Consider the following 17,266-nt stretch of genomic DNA (forward strand, 5'->3'; position numbering starts at 1 on the left):
AGTCGGGATAACAGGTATCTTGACTACATCCAGCGAACGTGCTGGAGGGAAACTTGTCCTTCTCGTACTGGAGGATTATCCTAAACGCCATTCAACCATGCAGTATAATCATTTTTTCCTGCGCCAGCACGCTTCGTCAATGTCGTATGATGAGGCGCCAGAACCAAACGCCCTTGAAACACAGTCTAGCGAGAATTCCTACTCCGCCGATGCAGGCGGCTGGCCGCCCTCGATGCTTTGGTCTGTGTTTTCATGAGTCGAGGCAGGAGCGAGGCCGGAGTGGACGGTGGGGGAGTGGGTGACTTGGCTGGTGGGGTTTTGGTCTGCTAGTTGGCGCTCTGGGTTCGAAATGTTAGCACCGCGCTTCAATGTGGTGGCTGGGAAATGGCATACCAAGTTCTCTTATCCTTAGCTTCAGCATCTGGTTCTCGCGGGTCAGGTTCTGGGTTTCGGCCTGGTAGAAGGCACTCTCGTCTCTTGAAGTCGCGGGGCTGGGAAGCATATCGTGGGGGTCGTAGGGTCCTGCTTGGCCTGATATGGGACGCAGAGCTGGAGATCCGGCATGGCTGCTGTGTCGTGAACGATCAGCGAAGGATGACTGACGACTGATGGTACCGAAACCGAATGGAGAGCGCGATCGAGGATGGGTAGCGGATGGTAAGGGTGAGACGATAGGTGGTGAGATGTGTGTGGACTGTGTGAGCGAGGGAGGTATAGACATGGAGCGCTCCGAGGTTGGAGTGCTATCGTCGACGGCGGAAGCAGAGGGCTGCTGCTGGTTTGCTTGGAGGGTGTTGATCTGAGCTTGTTGGGAACGGATCATGTTGAGTAGACGGTTCTACAGACGTCAGTATAAAGATACATGCTAGACAGAACAGCACAAAAAGCGGTAGTCTGCTCTACACTCTCTGCCATCATGTCGAAAACTCACCACCTGTCCTTCCTGCTCATACTCCAGCTCTTGATGCAGCTCGCCCAAACTAGGCGCACGCTCATGGTGCGGGCTATGCGGCCATGGACCCCTGCTACGGGAGGATGGGCTCTGCTGCATTTCTCCAGGTGCCGGGATAGCTGGGTCGTTCAAGTTGAGGTTCATGCGAATGCTGGACCGGCGACGCGCACGCTCGACATCCCTGCGCATACTACCCGAAGAAGGTCGACGCGTCTCTTCGTTGTGAATACCTGCATTCATAGCGGCAGTGGCAGCGAGTGAGTGCGGTGAAGTAGCCATGGTGCGTGAGTTTGTGGGTGACTGGTTGCGGGGAGAGGGAGATGCATGGGGAGACGCGGGCAGGGTGTTCAGATCGGGCGCCATAGTACTTAGGACTCTCAGGTGGTGGTGTGATGTGCCGTCCTAAGAATGAGGCGCGGGCATAGGATGAAGTCACCAGCGACGCGTGACCTCGTGCTGAGCTCCCGTTCGATGAGGTTGGTGGGGTGAGCGGGGCTAAGCGTGACACCTGGGCGGCCCTGAGCACGGCCAGCGCTACTGCAAGGTACACCTGCGCCCACGCCGCATCCTCCCCAGGTCAGCCTCATTTCCTTTTGCTGTCTGTTTCCTCGCTCCAGCCCTGCGAAATCTCGCGCCGCAATAAGATTCGCACTATTCCCACTGTGCATGCCACCCTTGTGCAGCGGCGGGCATCGCAGCTCGATAATCGATACGTGCATGCACCTCGCCGTCTGCGTCACACCTGAGACGACCTCACCACTATGCAAAACGCCCAGAGTTGTGTCGCTCTACATAGAGCACCCCCGGGTACTTCTGCCGCAGTGCCCGCGCTGCTTTTTCGCGCCCTCACCACATGTTCTCAGATTCAATTCGTGTTTGGCGGGAAGGGGCCATGGGTTCCGCAATAAGGAATATCGAGCTTGCGAACCCCATCCAATATCTCCGAGTATTGACTGTCGGCGATCATTCATGCCGACGTGTCGTAGATCGTGCAGGCCTCGACTCCAGTCACGACGCCGTGCAATCAAATCTCCACGTTGGGCCAGCACGCCAGCAAGCTTCAGCGACGGCCTTGGGCACAGTGGCCCGAGGCTGCCGCTGAAACATCGTGGCTGCACGTCGACAATCTTCATCGTCGTCGGCGCCTGATGAGATCCCGCTGCGTCCGGGCAACACACCTTCGCCGTCTGGCGTCGAGTCTATTATGTAGCTTGCGAGCACTGTCAAAAGACGTTGTGCCGACACTTCACCGGCTAGCCAGGTCAAACACGCCAATTTTGGCCAGGCGAGCGCTAGCGTGCGGCGCCATCGCATCCCTCCCAACTTTCTTCTGAATATGACCGTAAAGGGGCCTTCGTGCAGCCCCTGCGTCCTCGCATCACACACGACGGAACCTGGGAACAGCTCCCCCTGTACGCTACCATGATTAGGGAGCATTCATCTGCGGCAACTAACGCTTGCCACTTTTCCTCTCCACGACTCAACTCAACGTTGACAAGTCGTTTCAGTCCCGTCTGCTTTCCTCTGCTTCCGTCATATCTGCAGCTCGTTCTGCTTCTCTAGGGGCTCATGTCCTGTCCTCTCGTTTGATCTCTCCCTCTCCTAGTATTATACTCCTGCCACCTATACCACGCTCCTTCTACCCCCAACCTGGCAATCTCCACACTCTCTACCGGCGCACTGATCTCGCCATACTGCAGCACTGCACTATTACTCCCACGACAAACTACTTTCTACTGACTCCATACTTTGACTCGGTCCGACGGTTTGCTTACGCTGAATGCAAGCCTACCCTGTCAGGGTCTTGAGGAACGCTTGGATTGCCCGTGCAACCAATTTGCACGACCTGGATTGCCCGCCCACATCTACCGTTTGAGCCAACGTTGCTCTGGTATCGACCGTACTTCGCCGGCTTCATAAGCCAAGGTCGCCCACCATGTCCGCCCTGTCTGGCCAAATCTTTGCTGCTTCGTCCAATCCTGTCGGCAACATGCGGAACAAGACTCACAGCTCATCGATGTCGTCTCGATGGCGCTTCAATCGATCCACCGCGACTCTGCAGGAACCGGAACGGTCACCATCCGTCGCATCACAAACACCGTCGATAGCGAAGAAACAGGCCCCGTTGCCAGCACCTCCTAAGAAAGTGGAACGCGTAGCCTCCAAGATGTCGTTGTTCAGCCTCTTCAGTAAACCCAAAGTAGAGAAAGCTCGCGGGCACACCGAGGTTGGCCTTGCCGTACCAATGCGACCGCAGACGCCACCTAAACCCAGCCCACCGATCTCCATACCCAAGTCTTCTCTCCGACAGAATCCTTCTCCGCCCGCCCAGCAGACGATTCGCGCACGCTCAAGCCAGATCTTCCGACCCGTTTCGATGCGACCAGCTGCATTACACCACGAGTTCGGAAACTGGGATCCACCTCCGCTGTTCCAGGCTTTCCCGCAGTCTTTGAAGCACGCTACCGTACAGGCATGTGTGTTCGCCCCGGAGATCCTGATGAGGACACAAAGTCAGAGACAACAGGCTGAATCGCTGCGCGAGAAGTTAGACATCCAGCGCGACTTGTCTACCATCGCAGAGAACGGCGCAGAGACTAAGAAACTAGAAAAGAACCACAAGCGCCTCATGTCCAACTCGGTGCTGAACCCACAACCTCCGGAGCTTGTCAACAAGATATACATTCTGGTCACGGCCGGCTTTGTGCTACAGTATGCCGGTGATGGCGCGTTCGATCGCTTGCCTGAAAAGGTGCTCAAACTCGGCAAGGAATCAGCGGCATTTGCGTGCGATCTCATACCTGGCAAGCACTGGGTGCTACAGATATCCAGCCACGCAAGCGACGACGGAACATTTGAATCAGGACCAAAGAACTCTCTTCTTGCTCGGTTGCGAACACAAAATGCCACCATGCGCAAGACAGCCACAAGCTTTCTCCTCGTTCTTGAGAGTGCGGAAGAGATGGACGAGTGGATGACCAGTGTGCGTAAGGAGATCGACAGCCTCGGCGGCATGAAGGCAAAGGATGACTACGCGCGAGCGTCCTCTTCTACAGATGACTCCGCTGGCAAGAACTCCTCAGAAACAACTAGTCACCGGTACAGGGTCAACCGCGACCCAAATGCTGTCAGCAGGATCGTGTCCACGGAGCCGCAGCTTTCAACGTCGCCGAAAATCGTGGCCTCTGAATGGGACGCCAGTGAAAAGGACCAGACCAAGATCAGCATCGACTCTTCTAGTGGACAGTCGGCTCGGTACAACAATAACAATAACAGCCGCATCTCAATCGAAATGTCATCGGTTGCTTCGACGCCTGTCTCTCAGCATCAAGTACAGCTTGACCAGCTTCGCGGACGGTCACGATACTCGTTCATGTCGACAGCGACGTCAGCTTCAGGCGCAGGCACCCGCAACACATCGCGGGAGTCGTCTCCAGCACCACACTCCCCTCTCAAAGATGAGTTCACCACTGGAGAGAGTGAGCCCATGCGAAGTGCCATGTCGCTGCGGTCATTCCACATGAACCCCAGTAACTCCATGTCGTCTCGCCGCAGGTCAATGCAGCCCTTGCCAATCACTAATGAGCACTTGATCCAGACCACGACTGTGCCCTCTACAATCAAGCGACACTCCTTGTACAGCCCGGTCTCTCCGACAGTGCCAGAACTAGGGAAGCCGTTCGTCGCGGGCCCGGTCGTACCAGTGAAGGAGGAGGCAGCTCAAAGCACGGTCGACAACGCGCCAGCCCGCTCGTCTCCCTCTCAGCCGAAGATCGATACTTCCGTTCAGGCCGCTAGCGATGACGTTGTACCCACTCGTGAGGATAGCCCAGTACGGTTCAACGCGCACATCTACAGCGCTACACCTCGACGGGATACCATTTCACCTCCTCCCAAAGAACCTGCTCCTGTACCCCCGCCACCCGCCCAGCGTCAGTCAATGATGGGCCCGGCACCAATGTATGCTTCTACTGCCAGTGCTGGTGATGGCAAGACTCGTCGCAGGATCTCGCCAAAGCCCTTCTTACGGCCATTTCCAGTTCGTCCTCAAGCACAGCATGGCGACTCGTCCACGATCCTGCCAAGGCGGCAGTCTTCTCTCACGCCTTCGCCAACACCTTCGCCACTGCCATCTGGTATGGTCATGAACCGATCGGTGACTGCCCCTGTAAGGCCGCCGTCGGCAGCTTCGAACATGACGCCCACCACCAACCCACACAGTCTGCATTCCGCGCAGGCATCGCAACAACTGCGCCGTCCTGCTTCAGTACAAGTACGCTCAGCCGACCACGCGCCTTTCCTGTCAAACCGCCCAATCCGCGCCATCGCATCCACACCGTCCTTTGTTCCCGGCCGAAGAATGTCCAACGCACTTGCTCCATCATCAGACACCAGATCTCACAAGCCAACACCTAGTGTCGAAGCACTCCGACAGCAAGCTTTCGCGCAGCAAAAGACAATTACACCCCGACGAAGCCTTGCGTCCATGGGCCTACCACCACCCGCCCCACCACCAACCATGCCACTACCGACACTACCGACCCCACCGCGCAACCTAACTTCACCCACACCACCACCCAACATGCCGCTCCCTCCACCACCACCATCGAGCATGGGTCTCCCAGCTCCACCACCCACCATGCCACTGCCTCCTACACCACCCGAGGCCGCGCTACGTGCTTCGGCAGTCTAAAACAAATCTGTTACAACCTCGATATTGATATTGTCTATACCCGCTGGCGTTTGAATCCCAAGCGACCAGGATGCGGTCGTTACGTCGTCATGTCTTTTCTTACGTCCCTGTTATGCCGACCGATACAAAATCTTGTTTTTGCTTGTCGCGCGATACCAGTCTGCTTATTTACCGTCGTCCTCGCTACTACTGCCATCATTTTCCTTATGCTTGTCACCTGCTTCGCTTCGTTGTGTATCTTCAAAATCTTACGCTTCATGTATTTAGTCTTTTACACCACTCCTTCCATCTTCTTCGATTCGTTTTCCTTCGGGAAGGGTGGGCTGTGCCCGATTTTAGTGCTTTGGGCCGCTTTTTTTCTTTTCGTGGTAATGAATTAGGGCTTGGGTGGCTGCTCTCTTTTTGGTTTTCTATACCATCTTTGGATTGGAAGGATTTGGGATATAAGGGACACGAACACAGACTGGAAGTTCGTTCATCGGCGCTTTTTTTTTCTTGGATGGGGAAAAGCGTTGGTGTGGTTACATAGTATGGTTAAGACAGAATGATATATTCTACATACTACTATCGTTCCTTTTGCATGTGATCTGACTACGTTGAAATGGTTCGAAGTGTGTTCAGTTTGATACAAATACGTGTAGCGATGAAAACCGTGTGAAGCATTATTGTGTCGTGCTCGACTATGCAGTCAACAAAAGTGTTGGGTGAACATTGAAATGGTCCGTCGCGGAGCCTGGAAGACTACCCGGGCGATGTAATAGCGCCTTGAAGACGGGCGTAGTGAGAAGTCACCGAAAGTATGTAAAGTTTGGATTTGTGGTACATCATGTCGTGGTCAGACACGCTTTTTGTTGTGCTATATATGTCTGAGAGCAATCTACCCGATGCTAGGAAGAAATCGTGCCCATGTGTCTACGTACAATCTTTCATCTTGCTTCCGGAAAGCCGCAAAAGCTAAAGCGAGTAACATAAGACGTGCTGTAGCGTAAAGCAACCCCGAGAGAATTGTGAGTCCAATGGATGTGATGTCAACCCACTTAACCAAGGAATCCCATTCTTTAGAAAGCTTTGCAGATATTCCCTGCGGATGGTTGATGACTTTGAGTATTGGCAGCATCTCATTTACGGAAAAGGCTGACGACCCCGGGATCGATGTTTTGATTGATCCAGCACGAAGATTATCCTCCGGGGTGTTCTCAAGTTCGTACGCGATGTCGAAATTGCGTCTGTCTAACTTACTCAAGCGGCGTAGATACTCTGTGCACCAAGACCGGGACGCTTCGCCCTTTCCTACTTCCTTTTCCACTTCAAGGAGACCTAGTATGGCCAGTTCGAGGTCATGAATATCCTGAAAGAGCGTTAGTCATGCTTCGCAATCAACACTAAATTCGGAGTTGAAATACCTGAACTGATACCTGTCCTTTAGAATCAAGTCCATGGAGAAAAAGTTCGCCATCTTTCCACCAGAATTTCACACGTGTCAGGTTTGTGCGCCGATCAGACTCGGAAGTTGGTCCGCTAGCAGTTCCCATGAGAAACCCTATGGAGGTCATGACTTTGTGAGCTTTCCTCCCCATTATGACGTTGGACGCAAACAAGGCAAGCAAATTAGTCAGAGGTAATGTAGACGACAGCACACTTGAAACTTGCCAAAGTCTCCTTTCGACCTGACTTGGGAAGTAGTTTTGCCAGGCAGCGCAGTGAATGGCACCAAAACATATTGTAGAGACTGCCAGTGCATACGTCAATGTAAGATGTTGCGTTCCGTGAGCCTGGAGTCTCAGCATGTCGTTTTTTATGCGCGCCATTCCAAGTTTGGGGCCATGCTGACCGGTCGGTACGACTGTTCGTGCGAAAAAGGACTCGCCGCACAGGTCGAGTAAATGCTTGTTGCCGATATGCTCATAGTTTCCGTTTAAGAGGGCGGGGACGTCAACATCTTTCGGTTTCTCGAGATTCGCTACGTAAGTAGCTACAGAAAGGGCAGCGAATGCTACAGTGCAGACTTCCAAGAGGCTGATTGGTAGGCCATAGATCTTTCGTGTTATGACGGATAAGATCAGCCACAAGATCTGAAGCGCTGCGACCGCCTTCAAAAGATTATCTGCCTTGGACTTGTCCAGAATTTCTTCTTGAGTGGGACAGGTTTCGTCAAGAAGGTTTTCATCGAGAAGGTTTTGTGTGTTTGGAACACAGAACATTGCCAAGGCATGCGCCGTGACTGGCAAGTACTGATCGTAATCAGAGGAGTAATCAGAGGACGCTTTAAAAACCATACCGCCCATGTTGGCGAAATAGCAATGTGTTAGAGTCCACCTTTTTCTGGATTTTATCGATCCTGGAGCGGTAACGGCAGGTGGTGGTCTCGACGATGATGTTCTGTGGGGATGAAATAGCCAGTAGAGTATCCGGCAACCGCGACCGTATTCCACCTCCCATCCTAGAAGCCCTTCGTGGTTCTTGAGTTCACGTAGGTCCTCGATGGCCATTTGTAGCTCACAAACTGCTTTCGCGAATATGAACTCGGGGAAGATGATGGTGATTGCCATCCATTTGATCTTCCGCAAGATCTTCGTCCATTTACCGTCCTCGAAGTAAGGAACGTTTAGGTGAAGGATGGTCCAAGTACAAGCGAAAACGGTGGTCAAGCAACTCCAAAGGATCGTCATCGTGCCGCGCTCGGCTGGACCTTTGTGCCATCCTGTATATCTCGTGGTCCCGTCTTCTGAGATTGTAGTATTATTCGAACCTTCGACCAGGCTGAGCAGGAAGCAGAGTGCGCAAATGACGCGCAAGGCTGAAGAAAGTGCAGTCTTCATCTCGAAGCTGTGATAGACACGTTCGAGGAGGTGGAGTGGGACCTTCGGAACATGAAATGCGTTAACCTTGGTAAGAGTGGTAATTTTTGGGGGAAAACGGAGAAGCAGGCAGAGACGAAAGAACGGGGAGAGTGCGCTTATCACCATGCTGCGGCCTTCCAGCTGAACTGCAAGATACAAGGCTGAGCGAACGCCATCTTTTGATACTCTGGCCCATATGCGGTGAGAAACGCAACCATTGGCTCAGACATACTCCCACGAAGCCAATTACAGTCAAGAAACATCCGAGATTGTGCTCCTCGAATGCGTGGCTGCTTGATGATCTAAGTAATGATTCGAACGGTGAAGATGCAGCCTTCTAGAGTGAGCCCATGCCTACCTAGGTAGGTATGTACCCCTCCTGCGAAGCCTAAAGCGCGCCTTCGACTCAAACTGGGGCCCGGTCTTGTCTCGGGCTGAGTGTTAAGCTGTACTTTACCTAGGTAGTATACAGTGCGGTTGCGATAACTTTGAGGTTGCTCCAGATGTCGCTCATCCTCGATCCGATTTCTGCCCAGGTGGGGTACCTAGACCCCGCGCTATCATGAGAGCATGACAGGCTCTATTTCGCTTGCCGCCCGCACAGATACGTTCTCTTACGAGTCGAATGATGTGAGCTACTTCACCCTATCATCATTGAATGACAATATATATGTTTATCTTTCCCACTTTCGCATAACCAAGCACGATTTCGATCTGAAGTATTCTCCCCGTAGCTCAGTTGGTTTAGAGCGTCTGACTGTAATATCTGCTGTTATCAGAAGGTCCCTTGTTCGACTCATGGTGGGGAGATCAGACATCTTTTTTTTGCTCCTTTGTGGGCATCTTCGCGTTGCGAGTTCTGCCACCTAGTGTCATGACGGCCCTGCTTACGTCACTAGCTTGACTCGCAAACCTGGGCTTCAATACGGCACACCTCAGATTGCCAGAACGTGAAGCATCATGTGGCCCAAATGCCCTGGGCCATGCATTCGAAATGGCTTCGAAAGCCCCACGCCGAACTACCACTCGCGAACTTTTTTGTCCCTCCCTGCCAGCTGAGGTGTGGATTAACGTCTTTCGCTATCACACCGACCTCGCGCACCTCTGGAATGTCGTGCGACGCGTCTCTCCCACCCTCCGCGCATGCGTCGAGCATGCTTTCGGCGAGCACTTCCTCAAAGACATACACATAGACTTCCAGCTCGAGAAGTACAACCTGGGCGGGAAGAGCAAGAGACCAGAGGTGTCCACGCGGCTCGCGCGACGCGGCAAAGGCAAAGATAAGCTCACAGCCTGGTTCAAAGATGAGCGACCAGATCCCGGCTCAGACAAAGCATCGGGGAAGAAGGAACGCGAGCATTACCACAAAGTAACGCGCCGCTGGGAAGAAAACGTCAAGAACTGGAAGGCCGAAATGCCCAACTACACAATCAGCATCGGAGACCTAGTAAACGACACCGAGCTCCCCGACCTCACCATCGACGTCGCAGCGCGCGAAATCAACTTCAACTGGAAGAACATGCTCCAACTCTTCTTCCGCGAACAAGAACGCCTCCGCATCCTCAAAGACGAATGGCACATCAAGACCGCCAAGAAGATCCAAGCCAACAACGCACGCCTCAAAAAGGGCGAGAAGCTCATGCCCTCGGATTACCCGCCGCCGTGGTCGACCGCCGAAGCTGAGATAAGAAAGGATATTAGGCGAGCAAGGTTAAAGGAGCATTATCGCGACGACGAGCAGATGGTGTGGGCGATCGACTCGTTGAAGCATTTTGAACAATACGGGGCGGCGGCTGGGAGTGCGAAGGCGCTTAAGCTTAACCCCGATCTTCCAGGTGCTGGGCTGGGTGAGAAATGGTTTGGTAGTGTGAATCTGGTGCAGGAACTCTATCTCGATGAGTGGAGTTGCATGCATCGGATTGATACCAAGGTCGAACATATCCGGAATGGAACATGAGGGACGGCTATACAGTCTCCTTGTGAGGAGCATCGGTATATCGGGTTGGAACGAGCAACAGCTCGAACACCGTCATCTGGGGCAGCCGAAACAGGCGTCACTGTTACGATACGATTGAGGCACTTGCGAGTCCGTAGGATGTCCGGGATGTTGTGACATGACTGACGCTATAGTTCTCAATGAATTTGGTCAAATCCACGATACTTTCATTGAGAACTATCGCGTCCGTAATGTCACAACACCCCGGACATCCTGCGGATATCTACAAGTTCACGCATGCATCGGCATGGTATACTCGACAAAGATGCAATACTACGTTGGCACAGTGTCTTCGCGACTAAAGACTTCTCTACGCCCGATGTGAATGGCAAGTCCGCCGACTGTTCACACAGCTACTAGAGAGCCGCACCTAGAGACCCGTACACATACGTGTTTCCACCCACAGTAGCCTTTGTAAACCTTTGGATATAAGCTTTAGAAGTGTCGAAAAAGGTTATCTAGATGATTTGCTTTGAGGTTGAAAGAGGTTATAGGCTTAGTATTGTTAGCAAATCATCTAAAGAAGGTTCCTTTGATAATCACACGAGCAATTTTTTGACAGGCAAGCTTGTTCGTGGTCTACGATCACTGTAACATGAGCTCTCCACAACACATTGAAATCGACAAACGCCAGCCATGGCGCCTTGCCGTTCCTCGTCTGCGCCCAGTATCTCATAATCCCAAAAACACAAGATCGCCACACACTTCAAACGTCCACCGCTCAAGGGCACCGCCTTTACACAGCCGTCACCTCGGAGACTCGCTACGACCTATAATCCGTCAGCAAACACTCGCACCGCATCCCAAGACCAAACACATACCAATCCGCCCATCCTACTTCGCCTCAGCATGCGCATCCGCGCCAGCACTAGCCGCAGGAATAGTAGGAACAACAGTAGCAGTAGCGCTAGCCTTGGCCAGCAACGACGCCCTGATATTCTCCATAGCCTGTGCGCGCTTACAGAATGGAGCGCCACAGTTAGGGTCCGGCGCACCGCCTTCTCCGGCCAAGGTGAGGGAGGCGAGGGCGCCTAGGGTGATGAGGAAGGTGGTAGCGATGTGCATTGTTTTGTTTCGTGGGGATGTGAGGTTCGAGGTAGTGGCTGTGGGTTGATGGTGGGAACGGTTGGTCAGATGGAGTTGCTTAAAGGGGGTTGGATATGTTGAGACTGTTCTGCAGGTGTAGTGTGATGAGAATGGGGAAGTCAGGGGAGATCTCATACATATATATCACGAGTCTGTGACGGGGGGCAAGCGGATGAAGTTGCGTCACTGAGTGAGTTGTAACCTGTGATGCGTACAGCACCCCATCTATTCGAAGTTACAGGCAGTCACAGCTGCGGTGGAGGTTCGCTGCGTGGCAAAATGGAAGCATTTGACCCATGAAGTCCTAAACGTGACGTGCCGTGACGCATAACTTGCTCAGGTCCTTTTGACTGGGTCTCATAGCCCACTATAACTCGCTGACATCGCAGTGAAATGCAAAGAGGCGTATGGCGTGCTTTCGTTCGAGTGGGTGAGAAGGCATGACGAGTATGGGGGTCGGGCGCTTCGACAGGCTGATTGAGGTGAGCGTTTGCTGTGAGTACGTAGCCCAACACGTTGATAGACTCGACAGTGAGAGACCGAAAGCTCTGATGATGACTGCTGTGGCTATTGCTTACGTCGAATGCGACAAACAAAACGCATGTGATATACCACTAATGGATAAAGCTCTCCCAATCCATCTCTTTCGGCTCGTCGTCTGAATCCACTGCAGGAACCCGAGTGCTGCGAGGCTCAACGGACCGCACAGGCTGATCCATTTCTATGTCGGTGCTTACTTCGCTCGATCCTACGCTAGGAGTCGGTTTCTTGTTGTCCTCGATAGACTGCGTCGGCCATTGCGACTCCGAATCACTGCTATCACTCGAACCATCGCTTGATTCTGAGGTAGGAACTTCCACCCTAGTATCGTCGATGGGGGGTTGAGGTAGACCATGGTCTTGTGCATTGTCATCACTCGTGTCATCGTCTTGGGAGCTAGCTTCGCTTGGAGACCCAACGGGCTTTGAGCTTTGACCTTGTAGTGCAGCATAAGCGTGTGTACCGCGGGTCTGTAGCTCAACCGTTTGCTGAATGGACGGCTTGCTCCGATGCCCCGGCTTTTGCGTTGGTGCGTCGGTATCACCGTCGGAGCTAGACTCGGCAGTGTCTGAGCTGTGCCCTTGAAGGATGGGTGGCACATCAAGAGGCTTCTGGTTTGCAAGAAAGGCAGTCTCAGGCGGTGGAGTGTCGAGCTCCTCCCATTCGGTACGCCAGGGTGTCCAGGAGCGCCAACCATCGGGGAGTGTTATAATCTTTTCGCCTTCTTCTGGATCATCCTCGTCGCTCTCTTCGCCGATATTGGCTTCTTCAAGTTTGACGGTTGGCTCAAGATCCAGCATATCCCAAAGGGCGTGCTCCTCCCTTCGACTGATCTCTCGATCGAACTCACCCAGGGTTAACTTGCGGGGTCCAGGCTTCTCAGGTACGATGTCAGCAGGTGGATTTGTGGGCTGATCCGCAATATCCCTCGACTGAGACGCACTTCGCGAAGCGGGTTCGCTTTCTCCTACAAGTGATTCTTCATCTGAATCTGACAGAGCGAGTTGATCAAAGGGAAGTGGCGTCCCGCTCCGTTTGGCTCTTGCACTGAAATCGGGAGTCTCGTTGCCAGATGTTTCAGCGTCTGTCGTTTGAGGCTCTATCGATGGCTCCGCTGGGGTCATAATTTGCTCGACCTCATCCCAGGGCACCTCTCGTTTGGTATTGTTACGTCGGTAACGGGACCATTTGCCTTCGTATACTCTCAGCGCACATCGTCGGGCTACCCCCTTCCATCTCTCTTGACCGTTCTGCTGCATCCCCACAATATCGATGGCGGTCAGAACATCCCTTTTCTTTACTAGAGGAATACCGCCTTTCACACGGTGCCTTTGTGATCGAAGACGTGAAGTAGCCTGTATGAGAGCCGTCTGGACGAGTCGCTTGGTGACGGAGAGAACAAGTGTGTGGAAGTCGTTGAAGGCGGTCCGGTAGATGCTTGGTTCTCGAGCCAGCTCCGAGGTGTATTCGGACCAATGTGGCCAAGGGGATGGTATCGTAGGCGAGCGGTTCATGAAGACGGTCTTGGAGAGAGTGAGCATGACCTGTGGGTGTAATAGAGTGGCTTCTGGAATATCTTCGAGGATGCCGTGCTTTCTCTTGGGCGCTTTCTTGTCAGGTTGGTCGCCTGCCTCTGATTTGAGAGATTGTTCGGGATATGTGCATTCGCCCGTATTCCGTCGTACGCAGTTGGCGCATGGTGTTGCTCGATCGCACTTTTGCTTGAACTTTTTGCATGAGATACATGCTCTGTGATATGTCAGCATGCTGTTGCCTGGTGTTGGTAGGCCTTGCATACCCTACGACGACTCTTCCGCCTCTCCGTGACGGTTCTGGCTCGCTGGCAGGCGGTGATGTGGTCGCTCGGTCACGACCAGTGTCGTGTGCGCTCTCAATCTTGTCAGCTACAGCAGGCGTGATCAGCCAGTAGTCGCCGAATCTCTCTCGCTCCTGGCTAGCCTCAAAGACGTCCTGCATCCACGCCAGGGCTTCACCCGCAAGATCCAGCTGCTCGTTGCACTCGTCGCCCACGTCGATGGCAGCAGGGACGTCGCGGAGTGTCACCTTAGCATCGCCCTGCCTGGTAGCAGCATCTTGAAGCAACAATAGCAGCTCCTGCGTCTCTGGTATGCTCTTGGTGCCGATCGCTCTTGCTATGCCGGGGATGTCGTCCCTTCCCAATCGCTCAAGCGCCGCGAAGAAGACAGCCTGTTCCTGTGCTGACCAATGTGAAGCGCCGATTTGTCTGTTGTAGTACTGGAAGCTCTCGGCATCCGTCTCGAAGCGCGCAGCAGCCCGAGTCACGTCCTCGTTGAAGAGCACGCGGTAGGCGTCGTTGTACTTTCCCTCGAGGTAGTATTTGCGCACGCGGGCAGGATCGATCGACTCTAGACGACGGCGTTTGCGTGGCGTGTGCGACGTAGACGACTGGCGGCGCGATGTTGGTCGTGTAGGCGGTCGCGAACTTTCATCGCTGGAATCTTCTGACGGTTCGGAATGCTTGTAGTCGGATGCGGAACTCATGGCGGATGCGAGAGGGCAGGCGCGACCTCAGTATCGCCGTGGAAGATATGCTGAGTCACGTCATGTGGTTGTGCGCGTATAGCGGCCATGGTGGGCGGTGATGGTCGCAGTGTCCCAAGGTTGGTGAAGAGCGCGGAAACATTTTGGTGGGGCCAGGCCTCGGCGTACCGCGTCTTGTACCATGGACCTGCGTCATGCATCGTGACTTGGCAACATCTTCGCTCCCACTTTGTCCTGGCACGCGTCTTGATGTTCCGCTTCGCCCAGCATGCGTTGAGGAACTGCACGCGAATGGGCTACCAGCCTGTTTGCGCAACCACGAGATATGCTTCAAGAAGGGCCAAGAGCCCCCAGGCCGTGGTCCCCAGTCCGCCCCCAGCTCCTCCGCCTCCGCCTCCACCGCCGCTGAAGATCCAGCTGCGCGAGTACCAGGAAGACTGCATACAAGCTGTGCTGTCCTACCTCGATGCTGGCCACAAACGCCTCGGCGTCTCTCTGGCGACGGGTTCCGGCAAGACCGTCATTTTCACCCACCTCATCGACCGCATAGCCGCCACTGGCGACGCTTCCCAGACGCTCATCCTCGCCCACCGCCGCGAACTCGTTGAACAAGCTGCACGCCACTGCAGCCTCGCATACCCCGATAAACATGTAGACATCGAGATGGGCAACAACCAGGCCTCTGGTGCTGCCGACATAACCGTCGCCTCCATACAGAGCATCACATCGGGTGGACGATTGGAAAAGTTTGACCCTTCGCGGTATAAGCTCGTACTGGTGGACGAGGCACATCACATTGTCAGCCAGACATACCTGGACGTCTTGGAGCATTTCGGTCTGAGACATGCGACTGACTGGACCAAGTCAAACGCTCCTGCCCTCGTCGGCGTGTCGGCCACCTTTTCGCGCTTCGACGGAAGGAAGCTGGGAGCTGTCATTGACCACATCGTCTATCATCGGTATGACACGAGCTTTCTCGAGCATAGACCCAAACTGACACGTCTAGTGACTATGTCGATATGATCGATGAGAACTGGCTTTCCGATGTCATCTTTACAACAGTCGAGATCAAGGCCGATTTGACCAAAGTGGGCACTGGCGCTGGTGGCGACTTCCAAACCGGCGCCCTCTCTACAGTCATCAACACTGCTGAGACGAACGAGCTCGTCGTCAAGACTTGGCTAGCAAAGGCAAGGGACCGACACTCCACCCTCATATTCTGCGTCGACCTCAGCCATGTTACCGACTTGACCGCTAGGTTCCGGACGTCCGGCATCGATGCCCAATATGTCACCGGTGACACACCTCCAAAGATCCGCAGCGCGCGTATAGACGCTTTTAGGAATGGCGATTTTCCGGTGCTGCTGAACTGCGGTGTCTTCACTGAGGGGACAGATATTCCAAATATCGACTGCGTGCTGCTAGCTCGCCCCACCAAGTCTCGTAATCTCCTCGTTCAGATGATCGGACGTGGCATGCGGTTACATAAGGACAAGCAGAATTGTCACATCATCGACATGGTTTCGGCACTTAGCACCGGAGTAGTGTCAACGCCTACGTTGTTCGGCCTCGACCCGGGCGAGATCGTCGACCAAGCAGACACTAAAAGCTTGACGAAGCTTAAAGAAAAGAAGCTTTCTGACAAGCAACGCGAAGAGGAAGCTTCCGAGCTTAGGAAGAAAACTGTCGCTAAAAAGTTACCCGGAACCGTCTCATTCACTGAATACGACTCTGTGCATGATCTGATAGCCGATACTTCCGCCGATCAATACATACGCAATATTAGCCAGAACGTTTGGGTTGCCGTTGGCGACGGAAAATACGTTCTCAGTGGCAATACTGGCAACTACTTAGTAATTGAACCATCCGGAGATGTCGAAGGTCGTTTTATCGCCAAGTACCACTGGAAGTTGCCGGCTGATAAAATCGTCAACAGCCCCTGGGGTAGAGCGCGTGTCATCGCCGAAGGTGACTCATTCGACCATGTTGTTCACGCGGCAGACACATATGCGATGGATGCTTTCCAACACTTCTACATCTCAAAGCATCAAGCATGGCGTAAGGGTCGTGCGTCGCAAGCTCAGGTCGACTTTTTGAACAAATTCCGTCCCAAAGAAGATGCCTTAAAGCCGGAAGATGTGAGCAAGGGCAAGGCGGGTGACATGATTACTCGCCTCAAACATGGAATGAAAAGTCGATATGACAAAGCGGGCGTCAAAGAAAGGACTGAACAGCGCAAGAAAGCTCGTGCGGAAACCATAGAGCAACGACTCCAAGGACAAGTACGAGTCGGGCCTTTGGAGCAAGGCTCAACACTCAAAGAGAAGCTGCTTGAGTAAGGCATCGCGATCTTTGCATATATCTCGCATGAGAATGTCTTCGCAGACACGATCTAGTGTCGCGGAAATAATGTTGGCTTGCAGCTCCTAGCGATAACCTCGCACTACGCTGAGTCGCTAGCCTCGGCAAGTGCGCAGCCGCGGAGAAATACAAGTTCGAGCACGAAGACCTACCAGACCATTCATGGTATCTCCGACACGTGGTTTCCTGCTCGTTTTACGACTTGGGGTCATGGTTGGAGTGTGCTGTCTGAGAAGAAGATTTATTAGTTTTTAAATCTTCTTCTCAGACAGCAC

At 53.5% G+C, this 17,266-nt stretch overlaps 6 protein-coding genes and 1 non-coding gene across 7 annotated transcripts; 4 read left to right on the forward strand and 3 right to left on the reverse strand.

The window, feature by feature from the left end:
- Positions 1-198: 198 nt before the first annotated feature.
- J4E87_009285 (uncharacterized protein) lies at positions 199-1,315 on the reverse strand (the record flags this gene model as incomplete). Its single annotated transcript, XM_049380863.1, has 3 exons — positions 199-338; positions 394-838; positions 932-1,315. 3 exons carry the CDS (start codon positions 1,313-1,315, stop codon positions 199-201), a joined length of 969 nt encoding a protein of 322 aa, XP_049229494.1.
- A 1,573-nt stretch (positions 1,316-2,888) lies between these two features.
- Positions 2,889-5,645, forward strand: J4E87_009286 (uncharacterized protein; the record flags this gene model as incomplete). The annotated part of the gene is made up of 1 exon (XM_049380864.1): positions 2,889-5,645. One exon carries the CDS (start codon positions 2,889-2,891, stop codon positions 5,643-5,645), a length of 2,757 nt encoding a protein of 918 aa, XP_049229495.1.
- Positions 5,646-9,209: 3,564 nt separating this feature from the next.
- Positions 9,210-9,295, forward strand: J4E87_009287. Its single transcript has one exon. It is a non-coding gene; the product is annotated as a tRNA-Tyr (tRNA).
- Positions 9,296-9,479: 184 nt separating this feature from the next.
- On the forward strand, positions 9,480-10,442 carry J4E87_009288 (uncharacterized protein; the record flags this gene model as incomplete). The annotated part of the gene is made up of 1 exon (XM_049380865.1): positions 9,480-10,442. One exon carries the CDS (start codon positions 9,480-9,482, stop codon positions 10,440-10,442), a length of 963 nt encoding a protein of 320 aa, XP_049229496.1.
- Positions 10,443-11,315: 873 nt separating this feature from the next.
- J4E87_009289 (uncharacterized protein) lies at positions 11,316-11,546 on the reverse strand (the record flags this gene model as incomplete). Its single annotated transcript, XM_049380866.1, has 1 exon — positions 11,316-11,546. The coding sequence occupies one exon, from the start codon at positions 11,544-11,546 to the stop codon at positions 11,316-11,318; it is 231 nt and encodes a 76-aa protein (XP_049229497.1).
- Positions 11,547-12,181: 635 nt separating this feature from the next.
- On the reverse strand, positions 12,182-14,630 carry J4E87_009290 (uncharacterized protein; the record flags this gene model as incomplete). Its single annotated transcript, XM_049380867.1, has 2 exons — positions 12,182-13,856; positions 13,906-14,630. 2 exons carry the CDS (start codon positions 14,628-14,630, stop codon positions 12,182-12,184), a joined length of 2,400 nt encoding a protein of 799 aa, XP_049229498.1.
- A 249-nt stretch (positions 14,631-14,879) lies between these two features.
- Positions 14,880-16,969, forward strand: J4E87_009291 (uncharacterized protein; the record flags this gene model as incomplete). The annotated part of the gene is made up of 2 exons (XM_049380868.1): positions 14,880-15,589; positions 15,637-16,969. The coding sequence occupies 2 exons, from the start codon at positions 14,880-14,882 to the stop codon at positions 16,967-16,969; spliced, it is 2,043 nt and encodes a 680-aa protein (XP_049229499.1).
- Positions 16,970-17,266: the final 297 nt, after the last annotated feature.

The sequence above is a fragment of the Alternaria ethzedia genome (assembly GCF_023757985.1).
Source record: "Alternaria ethzedia strain BMP 0044 chromosome Unknown scaffold_33, whole genome shotgun sequence".
NCBI lineage: Eukaryota > Fungi > Ascomycota > Dothideomycetes > Pleosporales > Pleosporaceae > Alternaria > Alternaria ethzedia.